Source organism: Oryzias latipes, chromosome 13, assembly GCF_002234675.1.
Source record: "Oryzias latipes chromosome 13, ASM223467v1".
In the NCBI taxonomy this organism is placed as follows: Eukaryota; Metazoa; Chordata; class Actinopteri; order Beloniformes; family Adrianichthyidae; genus Oryzias; species Oryzias latipes.
Window position 1 is genome coordinate 12,094,682 of NC_019871.2, and position 16,732 is coordinate 12,111,413.

At 38.3% G+C, this 16,732-nt stretch overlaps 2 protein-coding genes across 2 annotated transcripts; one reads left to right on the plus strand and one right to left on the minus strand.

Annotated features, from left to right (window-relative positions):
• Positions 1 to 6,613: 6,613 nt before the first annotated feature.
• On the plus strand, positions 6,614 to 8,469 carry LOC101168310 (lens fiber membrane intrinsic protein). The gene is made up of 5 exons (XM_004075346.4): positions 6,614 to 6,740; positions 7,198 to 7,389; positions 7,593 to 7,742; positions 7,823 to 7,957; positions 8,024 to 8,469. Exons 2-5 carry the CDS (start codon positions 7,215 to 7,217, stop codon positions 8,083 to 8,085), a joined length of 522 nt encoding a protein of 173 aa, XP_004075394.1. The 5' UTR covers positions 6,614 to 6,740; positions 7,198 to 7,214; the 3' UTR covers positions 8,086 to 8,469.
• A 36-nt stretch (positions 8,470 to 8,505) lies between these two features.
• LOC100125490 (heat shock cognate 70 kDa protein) lies at positions 8,506 to 13,149 on the minus strand. The gene is made up of 9 exons (XM_004075347.4): positions 12,992 to 13,149; positions 11,666 to 11,875; positions 11,387 to 11,592; positions 11,048 to 11,200; positions 9,953 to 10,508; positions 9,677 to 9,879; positions 9,396 to 9,594; positions 9,077 to 9,309; positions 8,506 to 8,990 (listed from the first exon to the last, which is right to left on the minus strand). Exons 2-9 carry the CDS (start codon positions 11,868 to 11,870, stop codon positions 8,802 to 8,804), a joined length of 1,944 nt encoding a protein of 647 aa, XP_004075395.1. The 5' UTR covers positions 11,871 to 11,875; positions 12,992 to 13,149; the 3' UTR covers positions 8,506 to 8,801.
• Positions 13,150 to 16,732: the final 3,583 nt, after the last annotated feature.

A 16,732-nucleotide genomic window follows, 5' to 3' on the forward strand; every position in this document is an offset into this window, starting at 1 on the left:
TTACCTGAGTATCTACAAAACCCAATAAATAATGATGTTATACTTTTCTAAAACAACATGGCAGACACATTGATGAACAATTACAGCAAAAATATACAATTTGTGAACTCAGATTTTAGCCACTGAGATGAGATGGTTATTTTCTATTTTTTCAATTCATAAACCATGACAGCTGATCTTTAATGGATTTCAAAAAATGTTGTCAGTTCTATTGTTTCTGGTGGAGTAAAACATGGCTCCTCTTTACGAATGTGCCGTTTAAAAGTCATCATTTTGTCATGGTGTCCAGTAAATGTTCTTGTCATAAATACTGACATTTGTAATGAGTTATGTGCCAGCGTAGTGACACATAATGTGTTTTCATTAGCAGATGACAGTAAGGAGTTAAGAAAACATGGGGGGGGGAAACATAATAGCTCTGCATCAGTAATGAGCCAATGCAAATTGTGTTGCTGGATTGAAGAGTCTTTTAACTCTTTCCCAAAGAAACAAACATGTTGAATAAGGGAAAGAAGAAAACCAAAAGATCTGCAGCCCTTCCAGACTGTCAAAAGAATGTGCATCTGTTTCATGTAGCTTTAAATTTTTAATACTTTATTCAGGTTTCTGTAATTTCAAGTTGGAACTGATAGTGTCAAATGCAGTCCTGCCATTAAACTAGTCACACACTTTGAATGTGGAAGACTTAAGGTAGATCATTAGTGAAAGAAAAGAAATAGCCTTTTTGCTATAAAACATAATTTACGTTTAACCATATTTTCAATAACTTAATTGTAATCTAATATATGTTTAAAACTAAATAAAGTACATTTCTATCTCTGTTTTGAAATTTGAAATAATTCTATTAAATATGATAACATATTATCTTATTTGTTTGCCTTAAGTCAAGAGGACTGTTGTGTGAATGCATGTTTGCAACATTAATTGTAAAGGTATAATTATTTACAATACATGTAAATAATTGTGTAAGCATTTTTTGGACTTAAACTTTGATCTTGCCCCAATGTGGGGCAAATAGGAAAAACAATTTGATAGAAGTCTCACCAGTGAATCCATTAACACTATTTGTTGATGGTGCAAAGACATTGAAAACGTCTTTATCATCTCTAATGATCTCTGTTGAGATCATTCTTCCGCTCTGATGGAGCTGTTGTCATGATGCCTGTCTACATGACCACAGCCTCTGTGATCTTTAAGCATTGCGCCATGAAATGCTTCTGATGACAGCGACCCGTGAGCATCAGAGGGCTTTGTGTTGTCGAGAGCAAAAGAGAAGGTCTTCCCGAGGTGACTGGAAATGTCAATTTGGGATGTGATCACTCTGTCTGCAAGAACACTGCTCACGTTTGAGGCTGCAGTGCATAAACCTCATTTCAAGCATGATTGCATGTTAGAGACTTACTGGTGCAGAAAGCAAAGGCAGTGTCTGCAGAGATGGGGAAAAAAACGATCAGGTGAGTGGCGATTCCACAGGTCTGCTGCCTGGATGGCTGGAGTTATCCACAAAGAAAGAAGAGGGGTCATGTTTGACCTTTGGTTAAAACAAAAATGCCACTCCTGAGGGGGGAGGTTTTAGGAAATTATCAAAATTATTGGCAAATAATTGAATATTTAATTCAACAGACCCTACAAACCCAACAGAATCATCCCTGTGCTATCCTAGGCACTTTAACGTTGGGAGTTGGGTCATCTAGACCCACTAGACAGTGCGCCGAACCTTTTTTCTTCAATGATTTGTGATCTTCACTGGTGTCCATGGATTACATGAAATCTTTCCACCTTTATCCACCTTTGTCATGGTAGGGAGAACATGTCAATGTAAGGGTGGGGTCATCTAAGATAGCACAAGGGTTAAGAAACAAAAGCAGTCAATATCGCGACAGAAATATTCAAACAAACATTCATCATCTGAGACCTGCCAGCTTTATTATACCGGCAAATACTGTTTTGGTCAAATGAGAGAAAACCATCAGATTCTTTGTTCATTTGATCAAAAAAAGGAATCTTCTGGTGTCCAAATCTGAGGGTTTACAGTAATAACCACTCAAGCTCTGGATGAACTCTGTCCTTTTTTGAATGTACTCTCTGGAAAAATAAGAGTCTAATATGAGGTACTTTATTTGATCTGATCCTATCCACAGACCGCAGAACTTGCTTTGGAATGAAGCTTATTAGGAGGTGGGAGCCTTCATCTTCCTATATGACTCCAGAAATGTGACAGCCGTGAGGTGTGAGCGGCTTTGCCTCATGTCTGTGCCATCTTCAGCTGTATGAGCCTCTTGTGTGCAGATCTTATTAAAGCACAGCAGTAGTTAGAGGGAAATGCATTTGGATTGTGCAAGATGTGAGCTGAACTCTTGGGTTCTGTCAGGCCACTCGGATAATGGTAATCCCATGCAATTTGGACGGGTTATGCAACCTAGAGGTGTTCTACAGTTTTTCTGCTCTCAGGCTTGTCGCGTGGATTAGAGTGTCTGCAGCTCGCTCATCCTTTCCTCACACTGACAGCGAGGCTCGACTCGGTCCTCAGCTGAACTCGGATATCTTTAGAAACATTACGTTTCCCTTCCAACCCACATTTATCTCATGTTTGACTCTAACATTCCATTTTTGCTCTGTTTTTGACACAAATTCAGACAGAGCCATCACATTTCCACATTATCTTTGAACTTGGACAACAACTGGCTGGTAAAATACATGGAAAAAATCCTTTTCTTGCTATGGGACAGAAATTGAGATTAAACCCAGCCAGCAAGGCCAAGTGGACCCCTTTGGTTTTAAAGTGGGCAGAAAATCTGGGCCCCGAATGAGTTTGTCCGCAGTCTCTGTGGGGGTTGTGTTTACAACACATTGTCTTGTGCTATCCTATGGGGTCAAGATGACCATTGACGTGTTATTCCTACCATGACAAAGGTGGATAAAGGTGGAAAGATTTCATGTAATCCATGGACACCAGTGAAGATCACAAATCATTGAAGAAAAAAGGTTCGGCGCACTGTTTAGTGGATGTAGATGACCCAACTCCCACTGTTAAAATGCCTAGGATAGCACAAGGGTTAAACCAATAGGGACTCACTTGGCCTGGCTGCCCGAGAGGGACTACTTGGTGGTTTCTGTTCTATTTCCCACTGACAGTGAAAGATCCAAGCTAAGTAGAAAAAAAGCATTTGCAGATGATATTAAAATTAAACCTTATAAAAAATTTGATAATAAACTCACTTGTTTTCCTAACTCCTCTTGTGTCTCAACTTCTTTCCAGAAAAAGTTATGAGCGTTGACTTGTTTCCTGGTTCATCTGTCCTTTCTTCTACTCAGTTTCTTCCTGGTTTTTCCTGATTTCTACATTGCACAATTTTTCTTACCATGGTGTGTGTATGTGAGAGTTAACGTGGGTTCTGGGCATTGTATGGGCTTTTGACAATATATTTGTTTAATGTCTTGTCTTTTCTTTTTAAATTTGATTCTTTTTATGTAAAACATTTTGAATGGCACGAGTGCTATAGAAATAAAATTTTATTTAATTTGGTTTTATTTATTTCATCATTTTGTTATCGTTATAAGTGTGCATAATATGGGCAAATAATCTTAATTTTGAACAGGTTTATTTCAAGCAATCAAAACAGAAATAAAACAGAAATAAAACTAAACAACCAAACAACTGAAGTGTACATCTGTAACCCTTGTGCTATCCTAGGCACTTTAACATTGGGAGTTGGGTCATCTAGACCCACTAGACAGTGCTCTGAACCTTTTTTCTTCAATGATTTGTGATCTTCACTGGTGTCCATGGATCACATGAAATCTTTCCACCTTTATCCACCTTTGTCATGGTAGGGAGAACACGTCAATGTAAGGGTGGGGTCATCTAAGATAGCACAAGGGATAAAAAGAAATGTCTAACTTAGGATAATTGGTTGTGATCGATTGGAAAATACATCCACATGCCATGTAAATAATTCACTTTTTACTTTTAATCACAAATAGACACAACTCCTATGCATACAGAACAAGACACAAGACTATTTAATATTAAATTTGTCAAAAGGAGTTTAATTAATTGCTTGAAAGCGAGTGGGAGGAAGTGAACTTATATACCCTCCCCTGTATAATGATAATAATAGTAGGATTTAATATGTAAGTGAGTGAAGAAATGTCTACACATCCATCACCAGACAAAAAAAAGACTTTATTTACTGACTAATTTATTCATTAATTAAACTCAAAACATGTTTTAAATCTTTAATGGATAGAATTGCATCTTAATATAAACAAAACGAACAACAAAAACTAAATCCCACCTTTTCTGACCTTCTGCTATAATGAACCCACCTACACAATCTTATACAGGATAAAACAGCAGCTGTGCTGTTAATTCTTCCTAATAAGCGTTTATATTCTTTGCCTTAAATTTGAAACTGTCAGAAAGGTGATAATTCTAGCATTTGCTCATCACTGGAGTGAAAATGCATGGTGGAGCAGCAATGCATTAGTATAAATTATATTGAATTTGTTTCTGATGTAGTGCGCCCCACTCCAACACCATTAACTTTAAACAAGCCTTGCAAAAAAGAAAAAAAAGAAAAAGCAGAACCACTTGTTCACATAAAGTACCCAAGTGTGACAGAACCATCTCTAACCGAGTCTGTTTAACAGCATGGACTTAGTAAAAATAGAATTCATTTCTGATTACCTCGATTGGGTTACATTTACTCTACTTTGAGCTTGGTGTTTTTGGTGTTTTTAAAATGTTCTCGTGGCATTTTTCTAATGGAGGATATCCAGTACAGACCAAAAGATTGGATACACCTTCCCATTCATTTGAATGAGAAGGTGTGTACAAACTTTTGGTCTGTACTGGATATATATATAAAAAATGTAGTCTTAAATTTGCCTTTTTGAGTATTCCTTTAGTCAAACCATTGCCCCTTTGATAAAAGCCTGTAGTTGTGATGTGGAGAATATGCCAGCTGGGCCAAAACTTCCTGCTCCGCTCCATTTTGATGCATCCACTTGCAGTCAAATAGAACCATGTATGTCTTCGTTGTCATCATCTGACCTGGCATCTGGCTCAAAACGGTACGGTTGGATGGCTCCAATGTTGCTTGCCATTTTTGTTGCACTAGTATTGTAAGTTTGGGGTTGTGAGGGGCTGTAAGCTAGCAGGAGAGCGTGTAGATGGGTGATGGAAATTAGAGGGTAGCTCCACTCCAACACTCTCGCCCACAACTCATAGGCAATTTTTTTAAGTGAGTCACTGCCGCTCTGTATAAAACATGTCCTAGAAAATGGCACAGGTTTTTCTGAGTTTGGTTAAAAAAGGCATAAACATAATTTAAAGACCACTGGTTGTCCACAGCTCAAAAAATGATTGGAGTGGGACTTGAAGTGTTGTTTTACATGTAAAATACACAAATAAGTAAAACATTAAAAGGGCACTAAAAACCTTTTTTTAAGTGAACTGCCATTTGGTTAGTAAAAACTCCTTTTTAAAAAGATGGTCCAAATTTTAAAAGGCAGCAACGAATCGCACCAATAATGTATTATGATTATATGTAACAATTTGAATAAATATACCAATCACTATGTAGTAAAAGACACTTTTCAGACCTGTAGGAACAGCCGACCTGTTAGTAGGAAAGAAAACAGAAGCACATTATATATATTTGTTATGAATGAATACCACCATCTAGTGGTCAAACAGAGATAAGCAGGTGGATTGTGAAGGTGGTGAATGAAATTAACACGTTTATTTTCTAAATTGTATTTTAAAAGGTGGGTAATAATGTGTAAAAATGAAAAGGGAAAATATTACTAAGCCATTAATTTCATGAAAAGAATTAAAACATATTCAAAGCTCTAGTCTTCAGAACAACGATAAATAAAATTTCACATTCAATCAAAAAAACCTTGAGATTTTAGCAGTTCTCAATAAACTCTTACTTATTTATCTTTTGCTCCAAAAAAAAAGTACATTCTGAACAGACACAAACTAAAAACACTTTTAAAAATGGCCACATTAATGATTTCCGAGAGAAATCATTGAAACGAGCGCAAAACATGACTTTTTTTTTAAATCATTATCTTATTTTTATTTTACGGGTCAGAACAGATTTTTATGCACTTCCCGATTAAATGTATCTGTGCTAAATTCAAAGACAGAATCAAAACTTAAATGATGGATTCAATAGCTGATCTTTTTTTTTTTGCTATTAAGATGAACCGACTGACACTCAAAGAATCTACAGTTAGTAGTTTTTGAACTGTTGGATTGATTCATGAAAAAGAAAGGCTGTCATGGTTATTACCCAACAGCTGTAAAAAAAGTGTTTTTATGAAAAGAATCAGCCGACACGCAGACAATAATATGAAACCAGTGTCAGAGATTCACCAGCAGTCCCACTGAACCTAAATCTAAAGACCATTTAAATGTAGAGCTCAGAGGGAACTGCAGTTAACTATGAGGTTGTGAGGCGTTTTGAATGAAAAGTCCCATGTCATCAGTATTGCTGCACCATAACAGTTTTGTGTTTTCAGCAAATTCCTTAAAACACAAAACTCATCCTCTGTGATTGGCTGCGGCTCAGCGGGCCCCATTGTTCCATCGGTCCGTTTGTTCACTTGGTTTCCTGCACACAAACAAAACTTTCCTGCAGTCTTTGCCAATACTGGGCTCCCCTGTGCGTTGACAACCCAATTTACTGGATGCTCTGACTTTTTCTAAGGCCAAAATAAAGGAAGAGGTAAGGTCATTGAGGTTTTTGTGCAGTTTTGTGCAGTAACAGAAAAACTCTCTTTAGGTGTGTTGGTTTACTTATGGACCAGCTTTTCCTCCTAAAAGTTCACTTTCTTGAAATATCTTAAATAAAATGTTGCTTATTATGTCCAGAAAGATGAATCTAAAGAATCTAAGGCATTTTATGCTCATTAGCTGATCTTAGAAAGGCATTTCAGGGCCAGGTGTGTTTGGAGAAAGATGGAGCCATCTCCTCTGCTTCAACATTTTGACTAACTGATGTATCTGCCATCAGATCTGCCCTGCCTGACAGGTTTTTTTTAACCATCTCTTGCATAAATCCACAGATTGTTTCAGTCATGCCCAGAGTTTTCTGGGTTTTGCTTTAATTGGGAGAGCAGCATCAGGGGCAGTTGGATGTAACCGAGGCCTTGACCTGCTCTGAACACTCCCTGTGTTGTCAGTCTCACACTCTAGCAGGATGTACAGCTTTATGGGAGGCGGGTTGTTTTGCGCCGGAGTCGGGAATATACTCCTCATCGTCTCCACGGCAACAGACTACTGGATGCAGTACCGACACTCCAGCAGTTACATGCACCAGGGCCTGTGGCGGTACTGCGTTCCGGGGAAATGCATTGCGCACACAGACAGCATCGGTAAGGCTGGGTTAACTTTAACCACTGCGTACTTTAAGGAAACAGTCACCAATTAAAAGGTTTAAGGGGATAATCCCTGAGACCAGTGGACAGAAATCTCCTCAACATCCACAGACTCGGCTGTTTAAAAATAAAATGTCTGACATAAATTGGACATGTTGAAGGAGTTCTGCTGCACGTCAGGTCTTTCTCTCTCCCCTCAGCGTACTGGGATGCCACTCGGGCCTTCATGATTCTCTCCCTGCTGGCTTGTTTTATCGGCATCGTGATTGGCATCATGGCCTTCATCCACTACTCCTCCTTTGACGGCTTTGACAAGACATTTGCAGCTGGCATCCTCTTCTTCATCTCCTGTGAGCTCCAATAACTCACACCTCCTGTGTGTTGCAGTGAATTTGTTACGCGTTTATTGTCCTGGTATTCTGCCGTACAGGCTTCTTTGTTTTGCTGGCGATGGCCGTCTACACCGGGGTGACGGTGAACTACTATGGTAAACGCTATGGCAACTGGCGGTTCTCCTGGTCTTATATCATGGGCTGGGTGGCAGTGGTGCTCACGTTCTTCTCAGGTATGCCCTTCAAGCACGTACTCATTCTGCATGCTTTTCTTTAATGCGTCCCTCTTTATCTCTCAGGTATCTTCTTCATGTGTGCCTACCGGATGCACGAATGCCCAAGAAACTCCAACTCTCGCTGACCGAGCAGAGTTGACGAAATCTTTACAAGCAGCAACAACAGGGCCTAGACGCGGCCAGGGATCCAAAGATCCATGTGAACCGGAACTATGAATAAAGTTCTATTCAAAACGCTATGACTAAAAGAAAAAACTGCTATAACGCCTCTTAAAGAGGACATGTGCAAAGTTGAAAATGATTCTGAATAAGTTATTACAAATGGAGTGCTTTTAAAAATATAAAACGATGTTGATTCAAAGAGGTTCATTGTGTCTATAAAATTATACTGCTTATTTAAATTATTTTTTATCAATGTAAAAAGTACCAACGTACGTTATAAATTACAAAACAAACCAGTGTCTGATTAAAAAAAATAATTTAAATAAGCAATAAAACGATGTTCCCAACACTGTTGTGTTTCTTTCCAATAAACTTCAAACAGGTTCAAAGTCAAAAATAATCTTTATTTTTCAAACTGGTGTGCAATAGAAACAATCTTAGCTTCGTAACATAACCAAATAAAAGTTATATAAATACCAGAACACTGTTAACATTTACAATTTTCATAACATGCTAAGAGAACAGTTCATCAGGAACGTGAACTTCAAATACTCCCAAAGCCAGACACCATCATGAACAAGGCAAACTAATGCCCCGCAGAACATATGAACTTTGCTCCTCACAATCTGAACAGGCGGAAAAACATTTTGGTGCCTGGTCCTTACTCCTCCAATCTGCTTTAGTCAACTTCCTCAATGGTAGGGCCAGAGGAACCTGCTCCCGCTCCTGGTCCAGCTGCACCGGCTCCGGGGAACCCGCCCGGACCTCCTGGCATCCCTCCTGCTCCCTGGTACAGCTTGGTCATGATTGGGTTGCACACCTTCTCCAGCTCCTTCTGTTGATGCTCAAACTCCTCTTTTTCTGCAGACTGAAGAGACAAAAAGGACATTTAACTCAGAGCCAACATAAATGTACATTTATAAATGTCTAAAATAGAAAGCGATCAAATCTGACCTGATTTCTATCCAGCCAGCTGATGACTTCATTACACTTATCCAGAATCTTTTTCCTGTCGTCCTCACTGATCTTGTCCTTCAGCTTCTCCTCCTCTACGGTGGACTTCATGTTGAAGGCATAAGACTCCAGACCGTTCTTGGCTGACACCTTCTCTCTCTGCACGTCGTCTTCAGCCTTGTATTTCTCTGCCTCTTGTACCATACGCTCGATGTCCTCCTTGCTCAAACGACCTGAGTAACGGAGATGGCATTTATTTTGACATGAACACAAATAAGGGAAAAAGAAAAATGCAAAAAGGCAGAGCACTTCGGGAAACCTTTGTCATTGGTGATGGTGATCTTGTTCTCCTTTCCGGTGCTTTTGTCAACTGCAGACACGTTCATGATGCCGTTAGCGTCGATGTCAAAAGTCACCTCAATCTGAGGAACCCCTCGAGGAGCTGGAGGAATCCCAGTCAGATCAAATTTTCCCAAAAGGTTGTTGTCTTTGGTCATGGCCCTTTCCCCCTCAAACACCTGAAAACATGAGGATTGGATCAGCCTCATCTTTCGTTTTATCCCCCCCTTCTCTCTTTAGATGCAGATGGGGTCAAATTACCTGAATTAGCACTCCGGGCTGGTTGTCTGCGTAGGTGGTGAAAGTCTGCGTCTGCTTTGTAGGAATTGTGGTGTTCCTCTTGATGAGCACAGTCATGACTCCTCCAGCCGTTTCGATACCCAGAGACAAGGGGGTGACATCCAACAGCAGCAGGTCCTGAACATTTTCAGATTTGTCACCACACAAGATGGCTGCCTGCACAGCTGCAGAAAAAAAAAAAGTTAGAGATAAGACTAAACACAAAGAAGTGATGACAGAGCAGAAGTTAAAACATACCTGCACCATATGCTACTGCTTCATCAGGGTTAATGCTCTTATTCAGTTCCTTCCCATTGAAGAAGTCCTGAAGTAACTTCTGGATCTTGGGAATACGAGTGGAACCTCCCACCAACACGATGTCATGAATTTGAGCTTTGTCCATCTTTGCATCCCGGAGAGCCTTTTCCACAGGATCCAGGGTGCCTCTGAACAGGTCAGCATTGAGCTCCTCAAACCTGGCTCTGGTGATGGATGTGTAGAAATCGACTCCTTCATACAGAGAGTCGATCTCGATGCTGGCTTGAGTGCTGGAGGACAGGGTTCGTTTGGCTCTCTCGCATGCTGTGCGCAGACGCCGGACTGCCCTCTTGTTGTCGCTGATGTCCTTTTTGTACTTCCGCTTGAACTCAGAAATGAAGTGGTTCACCATCCGGTTGTCAAAGTCTTCACCTCCCAAATGTGTGTCTCCAGCGGTGGATTTGACCTCAAAGATGCCGTCTTCAATGGTCAAGATGGAGACGTCAAACGTTCCACCGCCCAGGTCAAAGATGAGAACATTTCTCTCAGCGCCAACCTGGAATTTTAAACCAAATTTTAGATTCAAGCAATAATGCTGCCATTTTTGTTCTAAGTTTCCTAACTTTTGAATGCATTTACAATAAGGGGCATCTGATAGGACTGGGTATTGATTTACAATTCAATTAAATAGATTTGTCACTTAAAACATTAAATAAAACTCCATAAGCTTAAAAAAAAAAAAAACCAAAAAAAAAAAACCAAAACAAAAAAAACCTGACTTATAAGTCAAGATAGAACTTTTTTGATCCAAGTCCTCATGTTTGAAGCAGATAAACACAGCTTGCATGGTTGGTTAGGACAAGAAAACACATTTTTATTCCAAACATTAGTAATTTAATCAATCAAGTTGATGATGCTTTGTTCAACAAGTCCTAAATAATTGTCATTGGATGTTTTACAGGTTAAGAAATTTCCAACATAAGATGTAGTTTATGTACGTCAATCCCTTAAGTTTTTAACTGTTTGATAGAAGTCATTTTTGCGAAAAACACTTTGCTTGCAAAACTATTTCAAAGGCATAGAGCGCGCTCATACCTTCTTGTCCAGGCCATAAGCAATAGCAGCAGCAGTGGGCTCATTTATAATACGAAGCACATTAAGGCCAGAAATGGTTCCTGCATCTTTGGTAGCTTGACGCTGGGAGTCGTTGAAGTAGGCAGGCACAGTCACCACAGCATTTGTTACAGTCTGCAAAAATAATTTCTTAATGGTTAGTTCATAGTATAAAATACTCAGTGTTTTACCAGCTTCCCTTGCATCAAGTCAGGAAACAGTAACTTTAAACATGTTTAATAAGCAGACCACATATGATGCTATAAATGAGCATGTGAACAGTAAATATGTACAGTATATAAAAGCTACAGAGTTTATTACCTTGCCCAGATAGGCTTCTGCAATCTCCTTCATTTTTACAAGAACCATGGAGGAGATCTCTTCTGGGTAGAAGGTTTTGGTTTCTCCCTTGTACTCCACCTTTACTTTAGGCCGAGTATTATCATTGATAACAGTGAACGGCCAGTGCTTCATGTCTGACTGGACAACGCTGTCATCAAACCTGCGTCCAATGAGGCGCTTTGCATCTGAAGACAAAAAGTGCAAGTTAGGCCTCGGAAGTAACAAATATTAGGCTTGGTTTCCTGCTCAAATACATACCAAATACTGTGTTGTTGGGGTTAAGAGCCACTTGATTCTTGGCCGCATCTCCTATCAGCCTCTCTGTGTCGGTAAAAGCGACATAACTGGGTGTGGTCCTGTTTCCCTGATCATTGGCAATGATCTCAACTTTGCCATGCTGAAACACTCCCACACAGGAGTAGGTAGTGCCCAAATCGATGCCAACAGCTGGTCCCTTAGACATTTTTCCTGAAAAAGAAGCAAACAATAATTCATTTTAGTGAGCTGGTGCCTTCACTTACTCATGCAGTATGCTGTAATGCAGGGGTGGGCAATTCCAGGCCTCGTTTTCATGCATGATTTCCAGATAGTCTTGCCCTACTCATGGCTGATTACCTGGTTCAGGTGTGTCCAGCCAATAATCTTGCCCTACTCATGGCTGTTTACTTGCTTCAGGTGTGTCCAGCCAATTAGAACATGCCAGAGCAGGGTATGCTGGAAAACATGCAGGAATGCGGCCCTCAGTGCCCACGTCTGCTGTAATGGATCCATTATTGGAGTAATCTTTAATCAAACAGTCTTAAAAAGGAAAGTGTGCAGCACCTGCTTACAAGACTCAAACTATTTTTACCTCTATTATGGTGTCTAAAGAAAAATAAATGGGTGATGACCATAGTTTTAAGTCCAAACAACTGCTATCCTTTTATTTAATAAGAACATTGATCCTCACAACCATCATGTGCACCTGTGACAAAAATCCTTAACACTCCTGCATTTTGAATGACTTTGCTCACGCTCGATAAGAACTGTTGAGAAACCGAGTGGGTGGTTATCCTAATATTGCGCGTGTGCGCACGTGCACATTTCTGTTGGATCAAAGGTGGAGTACAACATTAAATATATAATTAAAAATACATTGCGTTTTCATACATTTGAATAAAAATAAAAATCCCAAATTGAGATTAGTTTATTTTACGAAGCAAGCTTTTTTTGGCGTAGGACCCACATAGTTAGGGGGTGTGTCAGAAGTCCAGAACCTTCCAGACTTTTTTTTCCTCCTTCTTCTTCTTCTACCCTATAAAGGTAGTTTAGAAAAATGCGCTCGTTTTGGCTAGAAAACGACACAGTAAATAATTTGCTTTGAATTTGTTCTCAATAATATTAGAGATTTCTTTTCTTCCTTAATAGATAAACACCCAGCTACAAAACCGAAAACGTTTGATAAGAGAAAAAAAAAAAACATTCGTAAATTTTTCAATGCTAAGACTTTAAAAACGGTTACCTGTGACGCCAGTTATTAAACAGCTAATTGTTATCTATCAGCAACACGTTATAGTGAGATAAATCTTAAACACCGCTACTCACCTCATCAAACTTCACCACCTCTTGAATTACAGCGACTGAAAGTAATATCGCAGCTTGGCTTCCCCTGAACGGCTCCGGTGTGCCGATGACGAGTTCCTATCACTGCGCTCAGGCTCACAACAGTGTGCGCGTGCTGCTATTGCTGCCGCGCCCCCCTCAATAAGAACGCTACCCAGAAGTTTCTGGAAGATGGGAGGAGCCACGCTGGCCAATCCGCTTTCATCGAATTTTCTGCCACTGAAAATTGTCCAATGAGAAGTCGTTTTTTGCCACATTTTTTCACAACAGTTGTTGCCTGCTAAATGGAGTGTGGTTTGTTATGACTTTGTTTCTGGAAAGGACCAGCGAAATGGAGAGAATGTTCTTGTTTGCGAGAAATTACCTGTTCAACTCAAAGAAAGCCAGTTGAAGCTGAAGGCATCCGCCAGAGGGAAAATTCACCAAATACCTGGCATATGTTCCAGTAGTTTCTGGGCCTTTCTTTTTAAGTAACGCAATTTGTAACAAAGTTCAGTAGTAATAAATGACTAAATTGAAAAAGAAGAACATTTTTTTCCCAGTTAATTTAAAAGTTTATTCGTTAATTGGTTGATTGGCTGGTCAAAGTTGATTGGTTGACATGACACCTTGAAATGGAAGTTATCATAACATTATTTTAATTTGATCAATTCAATTTCTTAATGTTGTTCTGGTGGTTGAAACAATGATTGCTTTGCATAAATCTATCTTTAGGATTTGCTTTCCCCCCTTTACAATCAATCTGTTCTGCAGTTGCAGAAATAATTGTTACACACTAGTGCAATATCCTGTTTGAAGTCCAGAGGGCAGCAGAGAGTCGCCACAAATCTCCATGTTTGTAATAACTCCTTTATTTTTTCCCTGGTTTTCAACTTCATTTACATATTCTCTATTGACTAAAGAACACGTTTTTTAACATCTGTTTTAACTTTAAAAAACATATCTTATTTTTTTTTTTACTTACAAGACAGTCATAACATTTAGCTGCAGCTCAGACATTTTTTTTTCTTTTTTTCCTCTTCAGAACTATCATGTGTGAAGCACTTTAGTGATATTTCCATCTCAGAAAAGATTTATAGTTGTTTCTAGATTCAAAAAAATCATCTAAAAACAAAACAGCAGGAGAGGTTGATCTGATGACAGCAACCGGGAATCCAGAGAAGGTTAAATGATGGACAAATGGGAACCTTTAAATACGGGTCTATTTTTAGTAAATACAGGTTTCCAAACTTTCAGATCAAAAACAGGAGACTCACAGGACAGTAGAAAAGCCAATGTGATTGAAATACACACTGAAATATGAATTAAATATGGACTGAAAAAAAATCTTTTCTAAGACGTTTCCATAAATGTACTATTTTTTTAAATAGAAGTTTCATTTGTCTGCCAGTTGTGCAATTGTGTGTAGTCAACAACTTTGTGCAAAAGCCCTTCACCTTTTATTTGTTTATGAGCACAAGTCAAATCTTACCTTATTTAAGATAACCAACTACTGATGTTGTTTTTTTATTTTTTTGGGTGTGTGATTAAATCACATCTCTTATTCCCAAAATGAAAAAGGCTTTAATTAATAAAAACTCAGAGGGGTCATAATGAATGGTTGCAGAGGACATAAGTGCTGCCCTAGACAACCCAACAAACGAATGTCATGTATGTTTTAAAATGAATTCATATATATAGTGGTGGGAGAAAGTTTGGGCACCCCTGATAATTTTCAGGATTTTTCTTCATAAATCATTGGTAGTTCTGATCATCAATTTCAGTTAAATGTATCATATAGCAGATGAAAAAAGTCATATTTGAGAAGTGAAATTAAGTTTATTGGATTTAAAGAAACTGTGCAATAATCACTTAAACAAAAGTAGGCAGGTGCATAAATTTGGGCACCCCAACAGAAAAATGCCATCAATATTTAGTAGACCCTCCTTTTGCAGAAATGACAGCCTCCAATTGCTTCCTATAGTTAACGGATCTGGATCAACTGATGCTAAGGACATTTGAATACACTGCTTATAATATACAGGACATAAACATGACATTGATTGAATCAACAACTGTTTCCCCACCATCAAGGATGACTGCTGTTACTGTACCCCTTGTGCTATCTTAGATGACCCCACCCTTACATTGACATGTTCTCCCTACCATGACAAAGGTGGATAAAGGTGTAAAGATTTCATGTAATCCATGGACACCAGTGAAGATCACAAATCATTGAAGAAAAAAGGTACCTAGGATAGCACAAGGGTTACTGAGGATCACTACAACCAGAACATTGAGACTAAGGATAATTTGTCAATAATCCACATTAATAGCAGAAGCATGTATAGAAACTTTAACAATATCAAGGAATATTTACATAAGTTTTTACATCCATTTAGTGTAATAGCAATATCAGAAACTTGGTATAACACAGAAAAGGGAGTTATGGACTTTAATTTAGATGGTTATGAACTCAGAAACTACAATAGACTCAATAAGGTTGTAGGAGGAGTGGCATTGAATGTTCATAATACCCTGGAATTCCAGGTGTTAGAAAGCTTGATAACCGTGATTGACAATGTACTTGAAAGTATAACTATTGAAATCTGTAAAGAAAACAAAAAAAAAACATCATAATCACTTGTATATACAGAACACCAGGCTCAAACATTTAAATATTCTCATTTTGGATTGAAAAAATGTTTATAAGTAAAAATAATAAAGTAAACTTCATATGTGGGGATTTCAATATTGACTTGTTAAATCCTAAAATACTCAAATCAGTAGATGCATTCATAAATACCATGTACAGTATTAGTTTATTTCCAAAAATCACTAGACCCAGCAGAATTAAAAACCAATGTGCAACTTTAATTGACAATTTATTCACCAATGATGTTGAAAATAAAACCGTTAACAGATTATTAATTAATGATATAAGTGACCATCTTCCAGTGTTTACAGTATATGATGATAATTACAGAAATTATGAGTTTAACAAGTCAACACGGTACAGAGGGGTTAAAAGTGAGGAATCCATAAATGCATTCAAAAATGATTTATTAGCCCACAATTAGGATGAAATTTATAACAAACAATGCGTTAACCCTTGTGCTATCTTAGATGACCCCACCCTTACATTGATGTGTTCTCCCTACCATCACAAAGGTGGATAAAGGTGGAACGATTTCATGTAATCCATGGACACCAGTGAAGATCACAATTCATTGAAGAAAAAAGGTTCAACACACTGTCTACTGGGTCTAGATGACCCAACTCCCAATGTTAAAGTGCCTAGGACTGCACAACGGGTTAATGAGGCTTATGAATGCTTCTTAAAAATATTTGAATCATTATTTAATAAAAAAAAGTCATAATAAAGCATTTAGAAGAAAAACAAATTATAGCCAATGCCCTTGGGTCACAGAGGGGCTACAAAATGCCTGTAAAAAAAACTGTCCACCCAAGAGATTTTAAAACAAAGAACTAAAGAGGCAGAAAACAGATATAAAAAATTCAGAAATAAATTAACCAATATTATAACAAGATGCAAAAAAGAATATTTTGATAAGTTACTTGACGAAAACAAAAGTAACATCAAAAACATCTGGAGCATTCTTAACGCAATTATTAGAAAGGGTGCCAAAGAAAATAGTTATCCTAAATACTTGATTTATGATGAAAAGGAAAGTTACAAGATGGAGGATGTGGCTGAAAGCTTTAATCAGTATTTTGTAAATG

Coding starts and splice junctions, on each gene's coding strand:
- LOC101168310 (XM_004075346.4), top strand. CDS start 7,215: ATGTACAGCTTTATGGGAGGCGGGTTGTTTTGCGCCGGAGTCGGGAAT. Junction 7,390..7,592: donor TGCGCACACAGACAGCATCG/GTAAGGCTGGGT, acceptor CTCTCCCCTCAG/CGTACTGGGATGCCACTCGG. Junction 7,743..7,822: donor CATCCTCTTCTTCATCTCCT/GTGAGCTCCAAT, acceptor TCTGCCGTACAG/GCTTCTTTGTTTTGCTGGCG.
- LOC100125490 (XM_004075347.4), bottom strand. CDS start 11,870: ATGTCTAAGGGACCAGCTGTTGGCATCGATTTGGGCACTACCTACTCC. Junction 9,595..9,676: donor AGCCCGGAGTGCTAATTCAG/GTAATTTGACCC, acceptor TCATGTTTTCAG/GTGTTTGAGGGGGAAAGGGC. Junction 9,310..9,395: donor CACCATCACCAATGACAAAG/GTTTCCCGAAGT, acceptor TCCGTTACTCAG/GTCGTTTGAGCAAGGAGGAC.